Below are 23,204 nucleotides of genomic sequence, written 5' to 3' on the forward strand. Positions count from 1 at the left end.
GTAAAAATGTAACCAACGCAGTTTCTCTCTACAGCTCGGGGTAGGGCCAACTCGGCCCTTTTCCATCTCGGCCCATTATGAAAAGGCAACTCGGACCATCTTGTGGACCAACTCGGACCATTCCCATTTTCTAAAATACCAAGTCGGACCACCATGTTTGCCGACTCGGACCATCATAAACTGTGGGCAGTGTTGCCAACCTCTACAGACGTCTCCGCCCTACACACTTACTGAAATTACCCTACATTTGCCTTCATTACCCTACGACTCGGGATGAAAAAACAAATTGTCATAATACTGGCGCAGCCATAATTATTAAATTATTATTATTAAAATTCCACTGTAAACTACATGTAAGCAATACATAAGCTAATTATCTCTTTAATCACGAATCAGTAACCGCTTCATTTGAGCGTGGGAAAAAAAATCTCGACAAGCTGCACGTGGCTTCACGTATGAACGTGTATTATCACTACATTTGTTAGATTCAAACCATCATAAACTATCGCACAGAGGGGAGCAGGTCGTTTCGGCCGTGAGCACTCTAGGCCTAGAGTCGTTTAGGCCGTGATCCCTTTACGCCGAGAGTCGTTTAGGCCGCGACTCTGTAGGCCGTGGGTTGTTTAGGCCGTAATACTGAGATCCTTTTCATAGTTTTTATAGTGCAGTCGATGCTGGAGGACTACTGTGGAGGCGAGAAGTGTGACGTGATTGCATGCTAATGAGTTTTATTGATAATGTATCGAGAGATCGATACCTCCATAAAATAAAGATAATAAATGGAAGAGACCTATATACAGTGGAAGAGACCTATATGCAGTGGAAACTATGTTCCGTAGCGTACATACACACACATTAATCGTTTTATGAGGTACTGCAGGAAGTGCACGAAACCCAGTCATTGAAAATACCGGGTTTCACAGCTGCCATTGATCAGCTCAAGATACACCATTATCACATTTCCTGTCCTGCCACCTCTCACACCTGTGTCGCACAGCAAACCTTGCCGTGTCCGTACAAGTGCAATTACAATTACGAAACCTACATACTAATTTTGAAACACTGTCTCAATTACTTAATTCAAAATATTACTAAATTCGAAACCTATAATTTCGAAAGTGTCAAAACACTGTCTTGCTTACTTAGTTGATGTGTTGAAGTCAAATTCTGCGTATTCGTTATTCCCTCACACCTCATCGCTCAGGATGCCTACCAAATTTCCTCGTGTTGTTTGCTCTCCACGTATACGATTCAACCAGCATGCTTTGCAGTGTGACCATTGTCAAGAACGGCAGCACAGACTCTCGGCCTAAAGGGATCACGGCCTAACCAACTTGAACTCGGACAGAGAAGAGTGCTTCACACACTTGTCAGATTCAAACCATCATAAACTATCGCACAGAGAAGAGTGCTTCACACATGTGTGATTCTTGGTTCACTCACACGATGTCCAGGCCAGATATCACTTGTACACGGCAGAAGGCAGTCCGATCATGGACAAGTGTTTGGTGTGCAAAGACGTAGCGCGTCCTCGACAGGTGAGACTACAGGATTTAATCGTTAATTGAATTTATTGTAACTATGTTGAACAGTTTTCTGTAATACTGATTATATCTAGTGTACACTAAAATATCGACATGAACCTCGGAATATGATTTTTTACAGGAGGCATTGTTGTGTGATGGATGTAAATCGTGGCAACACAGAACCTGTAAGGCTGGGATTTCAAGGGAGGACTATAGAAGAGCTGTAAGGGAGGGTCTTGACGTGAATTGGAGCTGCACAACTTGCTCTTCTGTACAAGACATCGCTGTACATGACTGCCCTGAGGATCATCTACCTACTCCGACCCAGGCGTTAGTGGATGATATAAATTCTGAAACTTGTCTAGACGAAGACACCTTGGACAACGACACTTTGGACTGCTCTGAGGCTCATCCACCTATTATAACGTATGAAAAAATGTGTGCATCTTCACAAAGGGGCAAGCAGAAACTTGTGGACAGTCTACGATTTTCATACACATTTAAAAGAAAAACAAATGTTGGTGTTCATTGGCGCTGTGCAGTGCGTAATAAAAAGGTTACCTGTAACATGATGGTAAAGGAAGTGAACGGAGTGTTTATCAGAGGAGCCAATGAACATTCACACCCACCGGAAGCATGCCCTTTGACTACAAGCATGGTGTCAAAGTTAATTAAAGACAAAGCAATGGATGATGTATTTCGCCCAGCTTTAGAAATCGTGGAGGAAGTGCTTCTTGAACACGTTGATCCAACAAAGCCTACTGCCTCGCTACCTGCACCGGTGAATCTAGCTCGCCAAGCAAACAGGAAGCGGCGAGCTAACAGACCTGCTGAGCCCAGTGACCTAACTTTTTGTATTAGTGAGGAGCACATTCCACCTAACTTTCTTAAAGCAGATATAAGTATAGGGGACAGACGCCACCTATTGTTTGCAACACAAGAACAGCTTCAGTTACTTGCTAAAGCAAGAAACTGGTATGTTGATGGAACTTTTAAAGTAGTGAGGCGACCCTTTACCCAGCTTTTTAGTATTCACGCATTTATGAAGTGCGATGGTAACGTAAAACAAACGCCTCTGTGTTAATGTCGGGTAAGAGATGTAAAGATTATAGGATAATTTTTAGTAAACTCAAAGAAATTTTAGATGGACAATTAAAAGTAAAAGAAGTTATCCTTGATTTTGAACAAAGTATTTGGCGTGCTATCCCAGAAGTTTTCCCACATGTAGTTATGCGTGGTTGTGCATTTCACTGGGGACAAGCAGTTTGGAGGAAGGCGCAAGTTCTTGGCCTCCAGTCTGCTTACACACATGATAGCAAAACCTACAAATTTGTAAGACAACTGTTTTCTCTGCCGTATGTACCTGATGATCACATAGAAGGACTTTTTATAAGATTCTGTAGGAAAGCAGCTGGGTCACAACCACTCTTATTTACTACATAAACAGTACATGGATTACGTCAGAAATGTGGCCTCCCAAAGTTTGGTGGGTATTTGATCGAAGTGTAAGAACTAACAATGACGTTGAAGGATGGCATTACAGACTTAATATGAAAGCACGTCAAGGCCAACTGAACTTCTATACTTTAATAACCCTACTACACACACAGGCTAGACTTGTAACGCTTCATGTAAAGTTTATAAATGATGGAAAGGTGTTGGCGTCACCAAAAAAATAAATATACAAAACACGGACGACTAGTCATGCTTTGGGAGGAATTTTCTCTGGGCACTAGAACAGCAAAAAGCTTACTGAAAGCTGCCTCTCATCATATTGCTGTGAATATGTAATGACTTGATTTTTCATGAAATACTCTAGTTTTATTTTCTAAACTGACTTTTGCATGTTTTTAGACTACAATTTTAATTGTATTTTACTGACTTTTGCATGTTTTTAGAGCATAATTTTAATTGTATTTTATCGTGAAATAAGTCAATTTTGAGCTGCTGAATTATTATTTAATTTTTAAACATGGTCCAAGTTGGTGGTCCGAGATGGTTATCGTGGTCCGAGTTAGTATAGACCAGGGCCGAGTTGGTGATGGTCCGAGTTGGGGGTGTAGCCTACAGCTCTACTGACTATTTAATTTCATTGTCTACCACCATTCTCACTAACAGCGGCGAAAAGAGACTAACCCAATCAATTTCTCTTCTCTTCTACTGACTGTATTATTTTAGTGTCCACCTCCACATCTAGCAAAAAAAAAAAAAAAAAGTATAACCAAGGGGATTTGTCTCCACGTCTCCACTGACTATTTAGTTTCTGAAGTGGAAAGCATTAGTACACACTCTGTTCGCTAGAATACACGTCATCGACTGTCACAGTATTTACCACCAGGCAGTAATGGAAATCTTGTCAATAAATCCTTTGTGATGTGTGACGCCAAACCAACGACATCTACAACAATTTTCTTTTTTTTTCATTAATTTGTTCTTTTACTCTTTTTTCACATGACTGGGAAAGTTTACATCCCTTAGTATTTTCTCCCTATCATATTACACTTTTTCATTCACTCCTTGTCTGATAACTTTAAACTTGCCTATCAGATTTTTGAGAAATTAAACATTGGACAGTTCTATTTTTTTTTTTTTTTTTTTTTTTTTGTCAATATATCCTTACTCTTTCATTAAATATGTTCCTGGAGCAGCGTTCTTAAACACCCCTGTACTCCTCTTCGATTAATTTTCACGGAGTCTAATGAAAACTGTTGTGGACTTCAAGGATGTTTTCATGAGTCAAATGATCTGTCAACAAGTAGTCTGTATCATCAATGATAAAAAAAAAAAAAATACCCATGAGAATTCGAAAATACCCATGAGAATTCGACTAAGTTTTCGTGGCCAGTGATCGCTGCGATGAGAGAACAAAGTGATTCAGAACGCGGTCACTCTCTTTGCTGTTGTTTTATCCGCTCTCTGGCCTTGACCCTCGGAAGCCTTGTGGGCAGCGAGGTTTTTCTCTCGGCAAGTGAACATAGTCCTATTGAGACAACGAAGTGTTTCAAAAAGCTGCCACTATTCCTGGTGATATTCTGCCTGGTCTCTCTGGCCTTGACCCTCGGAGTCCTTGTGATCAGTATAATGTATCTTATTGTCGTCATAGACTCTCCTCTTCTCACCACGCTCCTTACAAAAAGTGTCTTGTATTTCGATAAACGGTTCTTTTTTCTTTCTTCTTTAGAGTTTGGGTATATTGTCTACCTTTCTCTCTCTCTCTCTCTCTCTCTCTCTCTCTCTCTCTGGCCTTGACCCTGGGAAGCCTAATAGTTAGGCTGTTTTGTCTTATCGTCACCATGAACTGTCCTCTCACAACTTTCCTTGCCAAAAATGTTTTCTGTCTTGGTTAAACATTTTTTTTTCTTTTTACTTGAGTTTTGATACACTGACTCTCGGAAACCTTACACTTAGCTTCTTTTTTTCTTATTATTGCCTTCAACTGTTCTCATCTCACTCAGCACCTTGTCACAATTATAATATAACATTCTCCGTATCCTCCTTGCTTAAGTGTATGTACATTCCTTGTCACGTTCTACCTACTCCTCTCTCTCTCTCTCTCTCTCTCTCTCTCTCTCTCTCTCTCTCTGACTTTACCCCTCAGAAGCCTCAAGGTCAAGTTCATTTCTTGTATTTTCTCCATGATTTGAGCTCTTCCTCTCACCTCAGTTCCTTGCCAAAAGAATCTTCTATTTCTATAAATAACTTTCGTCTCTTTCTTAGTGTTTGGGCACGTTGAGGTTGTTCTAAATAGAGTAAATCTATTAATATGGTATTGTTTCTAGTGTTATCTTGTTATGTTTCTATATATCATACTGCCTGCCATTCTCTCTCTCTCTCTCTCTCTCTCTCTCTCTCTCTCTCTCTCTCTCTAGATGAAATGTGCAGGTACATAGAATGATAATGTATTTAAAGGAGAAAGACATATCAAGAAGTCTGGAACACACACACACACACACACACACACGCGCGACAAGTGGAAAGATGGAAACACAGGAAAAGTGGATAGGCTCAGTGAGAATTGTGTTTTTTGTTTTTTGAGTTGAGTTGAGAGAGAGAGAGAGAGAGAGAGAGAGAGAGAGAGAGAGAGAGAGAGAGAGAAATTGGTGTGAAGGGGAGAGGGAGACATTCAACGCGATACTTTCTCCACTCTCTCTCTCTCTCTCTCTCTCTCTCTCTCTCTCTCTCTCTCTCTCTCTCTCTCTCTCTCTCAACTCAACGTTAAAACAGCAGGCGGTCTGGCGTTACGAAGGAGAATTTAGAAATAATATATAAAATCTTACTGTAATTGAGAGAGAGAGAGAGAGAGAGAGAGAGAGAGAGAGAGAGAGAGAGAGAGAGAGAGAGAGAGAGACTCCACTGAATAACAAACTGATATGAACATGCCATGGAATAAAAACACCACCAAAAAAGTCAATATGTGTTGATGTGAATTTAGTGAAATGTCTTGCCTTATCGTCCTGTGATGATGGTGGTGGTGGTGGTGGTTCTAATGTCTATCCCTTCTCGTTATGGAATATATGTTTCCTCTTAATTAAGTGGTAATTTAATACAGCAAGAAATTTAGGTCTGTGTGTGTGTGTGTGTGTGTGTCTGTGTCTTTGTCTGTATGTATGTCTGTGTGTGTGCGCGTGTGTGGGTACGTGTAATCCTTTATACGTGTATAATACTTTTTATTTTTCCAACTGTTTATCATTTTCCATGTTCAGTGTTTTTTTTTTAGTCATTTTCCTCCTGTTTTATTTCTTGTTTATCTTTGTTTTGTTTGTTTCTGTTTATTATTGTTTTGTCTCAGTTTTATTCGTTTCTTTTTTATTATAATTGTTATTCATCATATTCCTTTCTCTCCTCCTCCTCCTCCTCCTCCTCCTCCTCTTCATCATCTCCCCTGCATCCTCCTTTCCTTCTCCACAGCTGCAGAAGGCACACTGATTCTCTCTCTCTCTCTCTCTCTCTCTCTCTCTCTCTCTCTCTCTCTCTCTCTCTCTCTCTCTCTCTCTCTCTCTCTCTCTCTCTCTCTCTCATATGTCATACCGTATAGTTCAGCCCTTATCATTTATGTATGGGCCTATTCCTTACGCTAATAAACAGTGTGTGTGTGTGTGTGTGTGTGGTTTAGTTTGACTTGGCTTAGGTAGGGTTGGGGTACATTAAGTTCTCTCAGGTTAGGTTTCGTTGTGTTTGATTGAATTTGGTTGGTTTGGTTAAGTTAGATTAGGTTTCGTTTGGATTAGGTTTGGTTAGGTTAGATCAAGTTGAGCGAGACTAGGTGAGGTTGGTTTGGGTTCGAGTCGGTCAAGTTAGATTAGGCTAGATTTGGTTTTCTTTTGTTTTCTTTAGTTTAGTTTGGTTAGGGTAGATTAGATTAGGTTAGGTCAGGTCCAAGAATCACTCGAAAACAACAGTGTCTCGTGAAAACCTGTGTACACATTATCACACTTTATAAAAATAGATAAGTAGATCATAAGACGCGGAGCATCACGCGATGGGAGCCACGTACGAGGGAGGGAGTCAGCATGGCGACGTGGCGTGTCTTAAGCAGGGTTATATCTATACAGTTAGCAAATTCGGCGAAGTGTTATCTATGAAATACCAACACGGGATGATTAATGGTACAGGGAGGGAGGGCAGGAAAGCCGTGAGGGAAGAGAGGCGCATATGCAAGGAACACTGTATCTAAGTCAGGGTATCTTCACTATTTTTAGCACGCTGTTGTGGAAGCTGTTGTTATTGTTGTTATTATAATATGTCTGTGGGAAAAACCAAAGTCCTTCTTTAGCAGGCACCGTCTTGCCCCTGATAGAGCAGGAGACCCGGACGTCAAAAAATATAGTAATAATAATAATAATAATAATAATAATAATAATAATAATAATAATAATAATAGGTAAATTAAATGTAACAGTAAAGGGAATACAAGAAACGATATCAAGGAAAATAGTCAAGTTAAATGAGATAAAAAAAAAAGTGTATAGAACAGTATATATATATTAGAGGTAACAGAAAGAGAGACTATAGCATATATTTGCGGCTTCAGTGGTTTGCATGACGAGTTTCTTCCCAGGTGAACACAGACTGCGGCGTGACAGCAGGTAAACATAATCTATCTCCTCTCTGCCTGGGATTCGAACCCGTGATCTCTTGGAACCGAGTGATGGGTGTGAACTGAACACGCTGTTCCTTTTACCATCAAACTGGAATTTTTCAAACACAGCAAATATACAAATGTTACTGTAAAACTATATTTCTCTTCAAATGTCTTCCCGCACACAATGTTTTCAGCTTTGCATGATGCAGTAAAACAGTAACTGCCTTTCCCTTCTGTTTTTCTTCTCTCTGCTACCCTTTCACCTTCCCTCGAACACTTCTGTCCCTTCCCAATCAGTGCCACCAAATACTTGATGGCTTCAGTCTGCCCAAATGCCTCCACACACAACCAGACCTCACCAACCACCAGTACTCACTCTAGTGCATAAGACCATATATGAAACTGCACGAAGCCTGCCTGTAGACTTATCAGTGGCTGTCTCTGTATAAAACATGTTTGTCTATATCCACCTCGCATTACTACCCATAAATCTCTTTAACCAACAGCTCCCGCACTCACTTTAACAACTGTACACTTTTGTCGCCTTGTTCAGTCGACTCACAACCTTGCCCGGTGCGTAATCTTTTAATTTAGTGCTGGGAACCTTGAGTGTGCGAGTATATTCAGTCTTACCTCAGGCTGACGTCAAATTAATGAAAGGAGAGGGACGCGCGTGAGAATGGAGGCAGGAATGTCGCGTGCTGAAGTGTCCACTGTGAACACAACTTGCATGTATCGTGGTTGTAATTCACGTTGATAAACCCGCGCGTTCAGTACGACCATAGGGGATTAAGACACGTGCTGCGTCTTATAAGATGTAGTACGTATGAATATCCGATATGGTACGTAAGAGTGTGCATACTGTGTGTTGTTATGCTTCATGGAGACGATCAATAACCTCACAGCCTTCGCCTTAACTACGCTACGTTTCTTACTTTGGAGAGAGCAGATTATTACAAACAGGAGCCTGAGGGTCAATAGATCTACTGCTGCTTGTTCTTCCTTTCTGTTCATGTGCACATCGGTTGCAAAAGAATTTATGAATTAATACGATGATTTATGTTCATGTGCTCTGTTTTGTATAGCTGTTAGCATTATCATCATCGTCATCATTTCCTTCTTGTTCTTGTCATTGTTGTTGTTATTGTTGTTGTTGTTGTTGTCGTCGTCATTGTAGTTCTTCTTCTTCTTCTTCTTCTTCTTCTTCATTATATTATTTTCCCCGTTGAAACCACTCCTGTACCGCGGCGACACACACACACACACACACACACACACACACACACACACACACACACGCGCTAATTCACCGTAATATTGTGAGGGTAAGCGCGGCCATTGTACGCGGGAGTGCAAGGAGCAAAGTGCAGAGGTGACGTTAACACCAGTCACATTACCTTCCAGCGCGCAGCCTTGTGGTAATCCTCCTCCTTGCGCCATTTGTATCTCATCGCCAGTTCGCGGAGTACAAACGCAATGCACGCACAAGAAAACACCGCGGCAGAACAAACAGTACAGATTCTCTAGCCTTTGTTGTGCTGTTTGTGTTGAATTGCACTATATTGAACTAACACATGTAGGATAGTGAAGGAAAAGGCTACTTCCGCCACGCCGATCCTTCCAATTAGGACAGGATAATGTTCTGCCTGTCTGCCTCCCTGTCTTTCTTGCTGCCAGTCTTTCTCCTCCTGCTGCAGTGACTGGCTGACGGACAGTGCAGGCTGGTAGGCCACGCGGCGCCGAGGATACGTGGGCTGCATAGGAGCCGTTCATCTGATGCAATATCTGGGATAAACTCGTGTATACGCAGGAGATTTGCTCTTACACATATTTCGTTGAAAGTGATGAGCAATGCAGCGCTCGTTCTTTTCTGTTATGCATTCTGTCGACACCTTGATATTTTATGGCAGTAGTTTCTATTCTGGCGGTGATGTGTTTTGGGATTAGTATGTAAATTTTGAGGGGATAATGATGAGGAACCAGAAAAATGCACAATCGTCTTTATCGTCTTGTTACTTGACCTTCCTTACAACAGCGTGTTCACAAGTGTTACTTCATCCTCTTTAGGACAACCTGCAGTGCATTATGGAAGTGGGGTCGCGTCAGGTGTCGGGGAGGTGAACAGCTTTCCACGCCTCTTGCTTATCAATAGGTGCTAAAGTCTATTTGTCTTCTTTTCTTATTATTATTTTTAATTTCTTAATAAACACTCGGAATGACATGGAAGACCAGCCACCTTAGTTTCTGAGTTGCCCTCTTTGAATCTATATAATCCAAATCTAGCTTGGGTAATACGATTTAAAATAAGCTAAATTAAACTGTCATACCAAACTAACCTAAGTTATCTAATCTAGGTTAAGATAACTAAGCTAAAACAATGTAATCTAACCTAGCTCATCTTAACACAATCCACCCGGAATATAACCAAGGTGGCTAAACTTTGTCACTCTGCACCAGTCTCTCTACTCAAAGACATGTACAACACCTCCAGGCGTCTCCTTACTGGTTCACGAGAAAATCTCCTCCACTGCTTTGCGCTGCTCCATTCACAAGTGGCTTATTTTCTCATATTTTAGCATATTCAGTTTAAACCATTTAACATCTTTGCCATCTCTTCAAGTTCAAGTAAATGATAGGTTAGGTCATTGTAGGTTATATTGAAATGGTATGTCTACATCTGTTGTGTATGAGAACATAAGAGCAAAAGAAAATCAGGGAAGTTGCGAGAAGCAATCAGGCCTACACATGGCGGTCCCTGTATGAAACACATCTGCCTATTTCCATTTATCATCTCCATCCATAAATTTGTCTGATCTTTTAAAGCTCCCTAATGATTCAGCACTAACAATCTGATTACTGAGTCCATTCCATTCATCTACCACTCTAGATGAATATGTGATCTGGAGACACACCAATGACATCTAAAGGAGTGACACAGCATTTCAGACTTTCTACCGCTTGTAGTTTGACACTTTCCACAGTTAAATCATGAAGGCTTACTGAAATGAAGTAACAAGTGCCTGTCATTACCAGTCAAAGAGTTAATTATGATCGACCACGTAGACGACGTCGAATCCAACAGCAGGGAGAAAATTATGTTGAATTGCTTGTAATATTTTGTGGTCCTTAATTACTGTTGACATTCCAGGGAGAGGGCAGGACAGCACACCGCGTGAGGGTGGCGAGGGACTGTTGCCCCACGTTCCGTCCATTCCTATTCACGTTGCCCCATCCCTGTCCTATTACATGAGTGTTGGTCTCCATGTCTCTGGTGAAGATGTATCCGGGGAAGAGGAGGAAGAGGGAGAGGTTACTGATTACTTCCATACGGCGTCCACTTAATAATATGAAGACCACCATATACCCAGTGTCTGGTGTGCAGCGAAAGGCGGTTTGCCAGGAGTATTAGTTAAGGAAGAAGAAGAAGAGGTACTACTACTGTCTGGTGCTGCCACTCTCCTGCTTCCATCTGTCCTTTCCTGCTTATCTCCTGCCTCGTCTCCATTTCAGACTAACCCTACCTTACCCTGCCTCACCTTTCCAACACCCCCATCATTTCTGCGTCACTCTGCCCTGTACTGTCTCACTCCTGGGTCACCTCTGCTTAAACTCCTTCCTCACTCATGTTTCATTGCTGGTTCATGCATGTCTCATTTCTGATTCATTTCTCTCTCTCTCTCTCTCTCTCTCTCTCTCTCTCTCTCTCTCTCTCTCCATATATATATATATATATATATATATATATATATATATATATATATATATATATATATATATATATATATATATATATATATATATATATATATATATATATATATATATATATATATATATATATATATATATATATATATATATATATATATATATATATATATATATATATAATATGAACATCTGAAAGATTTGAGTTTGTGTATCGCAATTTATAATCTCTGAGTGCTTCCCGCCGAGATAGTAATTTTTTGTTTTTTTCTAATTGTCACAGATAAAGTGACCTGAATGCACAGCTCTGGAAACACACACACACACACACACACGGATAACTGCTGTACTGGCCTCACGCTTGTGTTTCTGGATTCTCAGTGATAGTTTTTATTTTAAACTTTGCAACACGAGTAGTAATAGCAGCGGCAGCAGCAGCAACAGGAGCCGCTGTTCAACACAGCCAAACAGCACAGCCACAAAGGCAGAGCCACACAGCACACAGCCATTCAATCACACACTCACACACACACACACTCAATCACACACACACACACACACACACACACACACACACACACAGCACAGCACAGCTACACAGCACAGCCACACAACACAAATCCACACAGCACACAGCCACACAACACACAACACACAGCACACACCCACACAGCCACACAGCACACAGCCACTCGACCACCCACCCACACACACACACACACACACACAGCACAGCACAGCCACACAACACACAGCCACGCAGCACATAGTCACACAGCCACACAGCCACACAGCAGTACAACCACACAGCACACAGCCGCGGAATGCACAGATGCTGGTGGACTGATCACTGAAGCGGCTGTGTCCTCTCGGAAATTCTAGAGAATGTGGCCTCCTGTTTCCAGCTTAGAGATCTCTAAATCCTAGTGCAAATAAGGCTTTGGCAGGAGTTCAGGGCGCCTGCAGGGAAAATAGAATTACCTTGTTATGTATTTGAAGCTGCCATCCAATCAGTGGGGAGCAGGTGGTGAGGGTTTTTGCTCCGCCCACTACTCGCCTCTCGCCTTTGCCACCAGGCCCGACGCCCCACCCACTGTGTCGTCTTTGGCAGTTTCCCTGGTGTCATGGGTTATCGCCATGTACCAATCTCCTCCAGTTGTTTCTATCCCTTGCATCTTCCTCAGTGACTCCTGTCTTTTGCAATTCTACCGTAATTCCATCAGGTTAGAGTTTTCTCAATTTTACATCACTTTCGGGGCGGAGGGGGTATAGTCAGCAGTGAGGCTTAAGACGCAAACACTCAGAAATCATAGGGACAAGGCTGCTAATACCTTTGCTCACTGTTCGCAAAACAATTCCACACAGCAGTTTGTGAAATATGTGGAACAGTGAGTTGGTCATAATCAGACAGAACAGGTAATTTATAAAGATTTTTTTTTTTTTTTTTTTTTTTTTTTACACAGGTTTCTATGTCCTCTTGTTTAGTGTTTTGGTGGTACCGGATGAAGAGGCATAATTTTCTTGCAGCACTGGTGTGAGTCACTCCTTCATAGACACAAGTTGTATTGAGTGTGACACGGAAACTTCTCTGGTCTGTGTTGTAACTTTGCTGTATGATGCAATTTTCTAAGGCTGTCAAAGCACCTTCGTTCCTTGATTTTAGTCGCTCCTTTAATCTTACGCCTCACTCCTAAACCTTCATTCATTTTCTAGTGTGTGAGAGAGAGAGAGAGAGAGAGAGAGAGAGAGAGAGAGAGAGAGAGAGAGAGAGAGAGTTTTTTTTATGTAGGAAGGACACTGGCCAAGGGCAACAAAAATCCAATAAAAAAAATATGCCCACTGAAATGCCAGTCCCATAAAAGGGTCAAAACAGTGGTCAAAAATTGATGAATAAGTGTCTTGAAACCTCCCTTTTGAAGGAATTCAAGTCATAGGAAGGTGGAAATACAGAAGCAGGTAGGGAGTTCCAGAGTTTACCAGAGAAAGGGATGAATGATTGAGAATACTGGTTAACTCTTGCGTTAGAGATGTGGACAGAATAGGGGTGAGAGAAAGAAGAAAGTCTTGTGCAGCGAGGCCGCGGGAGGAGGGGAGGCATGCAGTTAGCAAGATCAGAAGAGCAGTTAGCATGAAAATAGCGGTAGAAAACAGCTAGAGATGCAACATTGCGGCGGTGAGAGAGAGACTGAAGACAGTCAGTTAGAGGAGAGGAGTTGATGAGACGAAAAGCTTTCTCTCTCTCTCTCTCTCTCTCTCTCTCTCTCTCTCTCTCTCTCTCTCTCTCTCTCTCTCTCTCTCTCTCTACACGACACACAACGGACAGTTCCCGCCAAGTGGAGATACATTCATCAACTCACCACCTTCAAGTGTCATCAGGTAACACTGGCGGCAGGTGGTGTTTGTGCCCAGAGTATCCTTTCATTTTTGTAACCGTGGCTGAGGAATAGAAGGGTCAGCTGTTGGTACATTACACGTACTACATTCCTGGGCAGTGCACCGTGCGGCACAACACGTAAGCATTATTACTTCGCTCCTACATAAAAGAAAATAAATAAATAAATAAAAAACAGACGAAATGGAACAAAATTTAAAGGAAAAATATACATTGTTCTCCTCCGTTCACAGTGCCATCCAGACAGCCTTATCATTCCAGATCACTAGAGTACTTCACCGTAGTTTAGTGAAATCATTACATTGCTCACCCACCCACCCCCCCCCCAAAAAAAAAACCCGATGTTGAATAAAACTGATAGAAAAAAAAAAAGAATCATTGTATTTTTCATTCACAGTAGCACTCTTATTATTCTAGTCTTATTATTGCCCAGGGGTTCAATGACAGCATGGTGAAATTATTACATTACTCACCCAGGCAGACGAAATGAACAGTATCAAAAGAAAAAAAGGAAGCATATATTGTCTACCCTTCACAGTTATCCAGACTTTTTTTTTATTTCGTATCACTAGAGTACTTCCCTAAATGTGTGGCCACGTTGTAGTGACCAGTGCCACGCCTTGCAAACGTGTCACTCCTTCCCAGAACAGCTTTGTGTGGCACTAACGAAGCGCGGTGTCACCCAATGGTAGTGTGAAGGCTGCGAAGTTTGTCTGCTGACTTGCCCAAAAATTATTATGTTGATTTATCTTCAGACTCTGGCGGTTGGAGTTTTGATTCAATATACAGTCTCTCTCTCTCTCTCTCTCTCTCTCTCTCTCTCTCTCTCTCTCTCTCTCTCTCTCTCTCAGTAGTGTTTGATATCTGCGTTCTTTTTTTTTTATTACAGTGATATTGGTGTTTATTGGCATTTAATTAAACCAAACGTACGCCCGCTTAAAACGAGCTTACATAGAACGACACACTGGTATACAAATAAGCACACACACACACACACACACACACACACACACACACACACACGCGCGCGCGCGCGCGCACGTCGGGGAAGGAGCGTAGTAAGAAACAGCCTCGTAGGAAATGATAATGAAACAGCTTCTTAATGCTTAGCTTCCCCTCTCTCTCTCTCTCTCTCTCTCTCTCTCTCTCTCTCTCTCTCTCTCTCTCTCCTGTAAAATACTACGTGGCATCATCGAAGCGAGGGAGGAGCGGAGGAGGGCACCGAGTCCGAGCGACCTTGAAAACAGCTGAGTGATGATGCCACTTAGCATTTTAAAGGAGTACTTATAATCACCGCAATAATGTTGTCGTGTAATGCTTATTGGTAAATCACATGCTTTTTAATACCATTTGTCTTGTTATAAGATACTGCAATATTCCACAGCCTGCAAAAAATAAGATTAAATAAGTGGCACCTCCGAGGCTGCGACAATGCAGCCGTCTGTTCTTCACGTCAGCTACACGCATAGCAGCACACCAACGAGTCCCATACATTTTCAACTCCTCTGACGGGTAAACAAAGCCTTAAAATGCATATGTGTATAGAACATTTCCTACTTAGAATTGCACGTTCCTTCACCTCTTTCAGTATTTGCAGAAACTCAAGTTACATCTTTTATACAGTGGACAACAAGCAAAACAACACCTACGTATTCTGAAACGCTTCATTTGTCTCACCACATTTTTTTTTTTTTCTTTTCAAATGATGATAGGTTCTGAATAGCCGGGTTTTAAATGCATTTCTCCTGTTAATAATATAGAAATCGTGTTAATCTGTCACTAGAACCATAAAAACATCTTTTGAAAACCTGTGCAACTTCATTTAGAGTCTTATCAGTTTAGTGGAGGTGCGGCGCAGAAGTGTTTCAGAATAGGGATCATTGTCTCGTTTTCCTCCAGCCTGGCGTCCCCGCTCGGCCCCTTCCACGACTCGCAGCGAGAGACGTCGAGGTGCGGTGGTCTTGTGGCGGAAGGCTGAAGGAGGCGGTGAAGGAGTGAAGGTAAGAGTTTGGTAATAGGAAGATTGTTAGATTATTATTCAGTGGGTGGAATTGAGGCGTAACCTATGAGATTATGAATGATAAGGATGAATACGTGAGAATAAGGATGGGTAGGTTTGTCCATGTTTGGTGATTAGATACGCCATGTTAGGTAATGTGATTAGGCTGAGCTGATATAGGTTGACCAGGTGAGGTTGGGTAGGTGTGATTAGGTTGAACAGATGGTGATTACAACACTGGCAAAGTGACGTAGTTAAGCTTATCAGGTGAGAGATGGGAAGTTATAGAAGTTTAGCAATTTGCGAGGGAATAAGCTGCCAGGGTGATTAGACTGCAGGTGACGTTATTTAATTTGTCAGGTGAGAGAAGTATGCTGATCAGATGGTAAGTTGGTCTGATTAAGCTTACTGAGGTGATAATTAAGGAAGTGAATTTGAGATTATATTATATAAGCACGTAAAATCATGTTGGATTGGTGTGTCCGTGGCTGCTATTTTGTGGTCCCTCTGCTTATTCGCTGTGCTGAGTGGCAGTTGGCTTGTTAACTACGATTGGTCATTATTTCCCTTATTCATTATCACACACACACACACACACACACACACACACACACACCTACCTACCTACCTTTAGTAACGGTATATGCACACCCACGCACATCCACACCCACGCACGCTCACACATACGCCCACACACTCACACCCACGCACTCGCACACTCGCGCACTCGCACACCCACGCACTCGCACACCCACGTACTTTTATGTCCACGCACTCTCATGCCCACGCGCTCACACACGCCCACGCGCTCACACACACACAAAATACTAATGACACTCAAAAAAAACTGGTGATGCACTCAAAAATCTTGTGACACTCAAAAAAACTGGTGATACACTCAAAAATCTGGTGACACTCAAAAAACTGATGATGCACTCAAAAATCTGGTGACACTCAAAAAAACTGGTGATGCACTAAAAAATCTGGTGACAAAAAAACTGGTGATGCACTCAAAAATCTGGTGACAAAAAAACTGGTGATGCACTCAAAAATCTGGTGACACTCAAAAAAAAAACTGGTGATACACTAAAAAATCTGGTGACACTCAAAAAACTGATGATGCACTCAAAAAAAAAAACTGGTGATGCACTAAAAAAAACTGGTGACACTCAAAAAATCAGGTGATGCACTCAAAAAAAATTGATGCTCTCAAAAAACTGGTGACAAAAAAAAATGGTGACAAAAAAAACTGGTGATATACTCAAAAAATATTGGTGATACACTCAAAAAACTGGTGATGCACTCAAAAAAAATTGGTGATGCACTCGAAAAACTGGTGACAAAAAAAACTGGTGATGCACTCAAAAAAAAACTGATGCACTCAAAAACTGGTGACACTCAAAAAATCTGGTGACACTCAAAAACCTGGTGGTGCACTCAAAAAAAAAATAACTCGTGATGCACTCAAAAAACTGATGACTTAAAAAAACTGGTGATGCACTCAAAAACCTAGTCAGGCAGCCAAAAGAATGGTCATGCACTCAAAAAAGACATAACCCCTTCTCTCTCTCTCACACACCACACACACACACACATTTACATTCTAAATTTGCATTAGACTTTTCTATTGCTGCTGTGTTCTATTAAACTAGATTTTTATTTATTTTTATTATTATTTTTTTTTTTTTACCCAGTTCACCTCAAAGTTGGCTTATTTCAAATAGTTATCTTCCTAATTTGTTATTCATCTGATAAATATTTTCTTGTACTATATTTGCTCATGTATTTGGCTTCAAAATTCTTTCCCTTATCTGACCTTTTCCTTATATAGTGGGTTTCAAAAAGATGGACTACACTTAAAACTGTTGTATTTCTGCAACCATAAACTGTCTATGAATAAAACTAATAAAAGGTATGGGCCAAAGTTTAAAATGACTTCTTTTCAAATTTTAAATTTTTATTTGTGTTTTTCATGAGTGCAGAGATAGCAATTTTTTAATCAGGTTCATCTTTTATACTTGTGTATATATTGTGGTGTCATTGAAATTTCTGTGATGCCATGCAAATTTCTTCTATCTGGTGTTTTCTTCTACTCTACATAATTCTTCAAATTTTTGCTTTTAAATTATAATAGGGACATATTTATTAAACACATTTCTTGGCTTCAAACGTTATACTGCCGTACTTTTCAGATTTTCTCTACCCGGTGCTTTCCTTTCTTTCAATTTTCGTTTCTTGAATGTGACAGTATGGAATTTAGACACATTTCATATCAAATCTCGGCACAGTTCTCACAATTTTTTTTTTTTTTTTTTTTTTTGATGTAGGAAGGACACTGACCAAGGGTAACAAAAATCCAATAAAAAAAATGCCCACTGAAATGCCAGTCCCATAAAAGACTCCAAACCAGTAGTTAAAAATTGGTGGATAAGTGTCTTGAAACCTCCCTCTTGAAGGAATTCAAGTCATAGGAAGGTGAAAATACAGAAGCAAGCAGGGAGTTCCAGAGTTTACCAGAGAAAGGGATGAATGATTGAGAATATTGGTTAACTCTTGCGTTAGAGAGGTGGACAGAATAGGGGTGAGAGAAAGATGAAAGTCTTGTACAGCGAGGCCATGGGAGGAGAGGAGGCATGCAGTTAGTAAGATCAGAAGAACAGTTAGCATGAAAATAGCGGTAGAAGACAGCTAGAGATGCAACACTGCGGCGGTGAGAGAGAGGCTGAAGACAGTTAGAGGAGAGGAGTTGATGAGACGAAAAACTTTTGATTCCACCCTGTCTAAAAGAGCAGTACAAGTGGAACTCCCCAGACATGTGAAGCATACTCCATACATGGACGGATAAGGCCCTTGTACAGAGTTAGTAGCTGGGGGGGGTGAAAAAAACTGGCGGAGACGTCTCAGAACACCCAACTTCATAGAAGCTGTTTTAGCTAGAGATGAGATGTGAAGTTTCCAGTTCAGATTGTAAGTAAAGGACAGACCGAGGATGTTCCATGTAGAAGAGGGGGATAGTTGTCTGGAAGGTTGTGTTGAGTTGATAGATGGAATTGAGTTTTTGAGGCATTGAACAATACCAAGTTTGCTCTGCCCCAATCAGAAATTTTAGAAAGATCAGAAGTCAAGCGTTCTGTGGCTTCCCTGCGTGAAATGATTACTTCCTGAAGGGTTGGACGTCTATGAAAAGACGTGGAAAAGTGCAGGGTGGTATCATCAGCATAGGAGTGGATAGGACAAGAAGTTTGGTTTAGAAGATCATTAATGAATAATAAGAGAGTGGGTGACAGGACAGAACCCAGAGGAACACCACTGTTAATAGATTTAGGAGATCAGTGACCGTCTACCACAGCAGCAATAGAACGGTCAGAAAGGAAACTTGAGATGAAGTTAAAGAGAGAAGGATAGAAGCCGTAGGAGGGTAGTTTGGAAATCAAAGCTTTGTGTCAAACTCTATCAAAAGCTTTTGATATGTCCAAGGCAACAGCAAAAGTTTCACCAAAATCTCTCAAAGAGGATGACCAAGACTCAGTAAGGAAAGCCAGAAGATCACCAGTAGAGCGGGCTTGACAGAACCCATACTGGCAATCAGATAGAAGGTTGTGAAGTGATAAATGTTTAAGAATCTTCCTGTTCAGGATAGATTCAAAAACTTTAGATAGGCAGGAAATTAGAGCAATAGGATGGTAGTTTGAAGGATTAGAATGGTTACCCTTTTTTAGGAACAGGTTGAATGTAGGCAAACTTCCAGCAAGAAAGGTAGATGTTGACAGACAGAGCTGAAAGAGTTTGACTAGGCGAGGTGCAAGCACGGAGGCACAGTTTCGGAGAACAATAGGAGGGACCCCATCAGGTCCATAAGCCTTCTGAGGGTTTAGGCCAGCGAGGGCATGGAAAACATCATTGCGAAAAATTTTAATAGGTAGCATGAAGTAGTCAGAGGGTGGGGGAGAGGGAGGAACAAACCCAGAATTATCCAAGATAGAGTTTTTAGCAAAGGTTTGAGCGAAGAGTTCAGCTTTAGAAATGGATGTGATAGCAGTGGTGCCATCTGATTGAAATAAAGGAGGGAAAGAAGAAGCAAAGTTATTGGAGATATTTTAGGCTAGATGCCAGAAGTCACTAGGGGAGTTAGATCTTGAAAGGTTTTGACACTGTCAATGAAGGAGTTTTTGGCTAGTTGGAGATCAGACTTGGCATGGTTCCGGGCAGAAATATAAAGTGCATGAGATTCTGGTGATGGAAGGTTTAAGTACCTTTTGTGGGCCACCTCTCTATCATGTATAGCACGAGAACAAGCTGTGTTAAACCGAGGTTTGGAAGGTTTATGTCGAGAAAAAGAGTGAGTAATATATGCCTCCATGCCAGACACTATCACCTCTATTATGCGCTCAGCACTCAGAGACGGGTCTCTGACATGGAAGCAGTAGTCATTCTAAGGAAAATCAGCAAAATACCTCCTCAGGTCATCTCAACTAGCAGAGGCAAAACGCCAGAGGCACTTTCACTTAGGAGGATCTTGAGGAGGGATTGGAGTGATAGGACAAGATACAGATATGAGATTGTGATCGGAGGAGCCCAACGGAGAAGAAAGGGTGACAGCATAAGCAGAAAGATTAGAGGTCAGGAAAAGATCAAGAATATTGGGCGTATCTCCAAGACGGTCAGGAATACGAGTAGGGTGTTGCACCAATTGCTCTAGGTCGTGGAGGATAGCAAAGTTGAAGGCTAGTTCACCAGGATGGTCAATGAAGGGAGAGAGGAAAGCCAAAGCTGGTGGTGAACATTGAATTCTCCAAGAATGGAGATCTCTGCAAAAGGGAAGAGGGTCAGAATGTGCTCCACTTTGGAAGTTAAGTAGTCAAAGAATTTCTTATAGTCAGAGGAGTTAGGTGAAAGGTATACAGCACAGATAAATTTAGTTTGAGAGTGCTTGTGCAATGCTTGTCAAACTTTTTCCGTTTTCCTATGATATTTCTTGTGTAGTCTTAGTTTTTTTAGGGAATCTTGGCACATCTCCTATGCCTAAGAGAGACCTATTATTTTTGTTTGGAGTTTTGTAGGGAATCAGTTATCAAAAAGTCATTACAAGGAATCTCAGCACATACAACAAGCTTCACATGTCTAGGAACTAATGGTCTGTATTCCTTGCAGGTGTGAAGTGTGTGGCTTCCACTTCACCATCCTATGAACAGCCTGCAGGAATCTCTATCAGCACCTGCTTCTGCAATATTGGCATCTGGTTATCAAATAGTGCTGTCACACTGGGCCTGACATACTCCATTGCAATTGGGGAATCAAGCTTCACCAGGAAGAGAGGCCGAGCATCACGACCTTCAAGCCTTCAAGCCCTACATGAGGTGTTAAGTATTGTCAGGACAAAACAGAGGTCCTGGTACAAGAGTTTTCATTGCAATCAAGGAAGAGTCAAGTTGCAATAAGAAGAGTGTGTCAAGAATTTTAAGCAGGAGGAAGACTGTCAAGCAGTTGACGGCAGGAAGAAAGCGTGAAATTCCCTTAAGTCATGGCAGGACCGACAGGCAACCTTCATTCAACACCTGCAGAGGCACAAGAGTTGTGGGCAGTTTCACCAGGAAGAGTTTGCTCCTCACTCAAGTTGACACAAAGACACAAGAATTTGCAAGTGTTGTTCCTCCAAGACCCTGCTGCAAATGTTCTCCAATCCACTCCAGTCTGGGAAGGAAGAATGTAGGAAGTCCCTCTCTTCTGTACTCAACAAGCACCACCACCACCACCACCTTCATTCAGGCTTGAGAAAAGTTTTGTACATTCCAGCACTTCAGTAATAAAGAAAAAAAGTGCCATGTTTATTATCCTGTTGTGTATTTATTATTCACTTAACATTCACAGTAAAACAATAAACATTCAGTATTCCATCTTGTGTACAATCTTGAACATAATGACATGTCAATAGTATCTTTGTTTGCCAACCTTTCAGAGAGTACAGGTCATGCCCTCAAGGTAATATAAAAAAAAATAATAATAATTGGCCAGGAAATAAAGTTTCAGGCAATCTTTCTGAGAGTACAGGTCATGCCCTCAAGGTAATATAAAAAAAAATAATAATAATAATTGGCCAGGGAATAAAGTTTCTGGCAGAGTACAGGTCATGCCCTCAAGGTAAACAGGATTGGCCAGAAAATAAAAAAAAGTTTGCCAATTTTTTATTTAGGATAGAGGATTCTCAAGTGTAGCAACAAAACACAATGTTCACATGAATTGGTTCCTGCAGTCACCACCACCTGTCAGTCACAAGGTTCCAGTAAGGTGTAATTCTTGCTCCTGAGTTATGGGAGCGTCCCAAGGTTTCTTCCACTTCCTCTCCGTGTTACCACCTGCGGGGAAGACACACATCTGTACTCCTGCTGCATGACTCACAACTCAGTCCAGAATTTAACCATTTCACCACAACATTACACAGCAAAGAAGGCACGACAGAAAACATTGACGTGCACATTTAACTCTTAAAGCAGTGGGCTGTATTGTAACTTGAAGGTCTCCACATACAGGATAAACTAGACTTTTCACTATGATATGATATGTCTACTCAAATAAGAAGACATGGAAAAAGTGCCAAATTGTCATGCATGGCAACTCACGTGCCCTGAAGATGTTATGCTCAGTCTTTCAATCACTGAGAGACTGTCAGGCACAGTGGAGAGAGGTGTCTCTCCTGCGCTCCCCTGTACGTTTCCCCCTTGCCACTACCTTCTCGTTTCATCGCTCACATTCAATACCCCTTACATTACAATGGATCCCGGCAAGTTTAACAGGGAAGAGGGTGTCGTGATGGTGTTTGAGTCGAGGTCAGTAACCATGGGGCTGGAAGGAAGACGGGGAGATCAAAGACAGCTGTGACACAAGTGGCCAGGGCAGTACCAGTGCTGGGCACAGCTGCCACTCCTGAGAGAAAGGCTAAGGGCAAAAAAGGAAGACAGATACAGGAATAATAAGTTGACAAAACACATGCACGGTGAACACTTAATTGCTGCGCCATCTTTCTCCCGGTCAGAAGAGGCCTGTGAGCTGCAGGATGACCGGGGGTGAGCGGCCTCCATCCGCCACCCAGATGACAGCTGCTTCTGAATTTGCAATCTTCCTTCCTGTCTCACAATTACTGATCCCTTCTTGAACAAACACCATCGCAACACTTTTCTTCACTGTCAAGCTTGCCAGGACCCATTATGTGAGGAAAATTATGGGTGAGCCATCACATGAGAAGCTTGTACCAAGGGAAAACAGGCAGGGGAGTGTGGCAGTGTAGAAGAGGAGGACAGTTGAGTGTCATTGAAGAAGAGGGGATAGTTGTCTGGAAGGTTGTGTCGAGTTGATAGATGGAAGAATTGATTTTTTTTAGGCAGTGAGCAATAACTAGTTTGGTCTGCCCCAGTCAGAGATTTTAGAGAGATCAGAAGTGAGGCGTTCTGTGGCTTCCCTGCGTGAACTGTTTATTTCCTGAAGGCTTGGACGTCTATGAAA

The 23,204-nt window shown here is 41.6% G+C and overlaps 1 protein-coding gene across 10 annotated transcripts in view; it reads left to right on the forward strand.

Moving 5' to 3' along the window:
* The window catches only part of LOC135098267 (CHRNA7-FAM7A fusion protein-like), a 52,721-nt gene extending 31,122 nt beyond the window's left edge, over positions 1-21,599 (forward strand). For 5 of the 10 annotated variants that reach the window (XM_064000532.1, XM_064000531.1, XM_064000533.1 and 2 more), the window contains 2 exons: positions 35-1,538; positions 1,666-4,103. In XM_064000532.1, the coding sequence (XP_063856602.1) occupies positions 1,494-1,538; positions 1,666-2,610 (990 nt within the window). In that variant the 5' untranslated portion in view covers positions 35-1,493 and the 3' untranslated portion in view covers positions 2,611-4,103. Of the gene's footprint in view, positions 1-34; positions 1,539-1,665; positions 4,104-10,756; positions 11,038-15,092; positions 15,221-15,607; positions 15,709-20,858 lie in introns of those variants that run through there. The other 5 variants (XR_010266762.1, XR_010266763.1, XM_064000537.1 and 2 more) reach the window with 2 other exon arrangements.
* Positions 21,600-23,204: the final 1,605 nt, after the last annotated feature.

The sequence above is a fragment of the Scylla paramamosain genome, unplaced genomic scaffold (assembly GCF_035594125.1).
Source record: "Scylla paramamosain isolate STU-SP2022 unplaced genomic scaffold, ASM3559412v1 Contig53, whole genome shotgun sequence".
Lineage (NCBI taxonomy): Eukaryota > Metazoa > Arthropoda > Malacostraca > Decapoda > Portunidae > Scylla > Scylla paramamosain.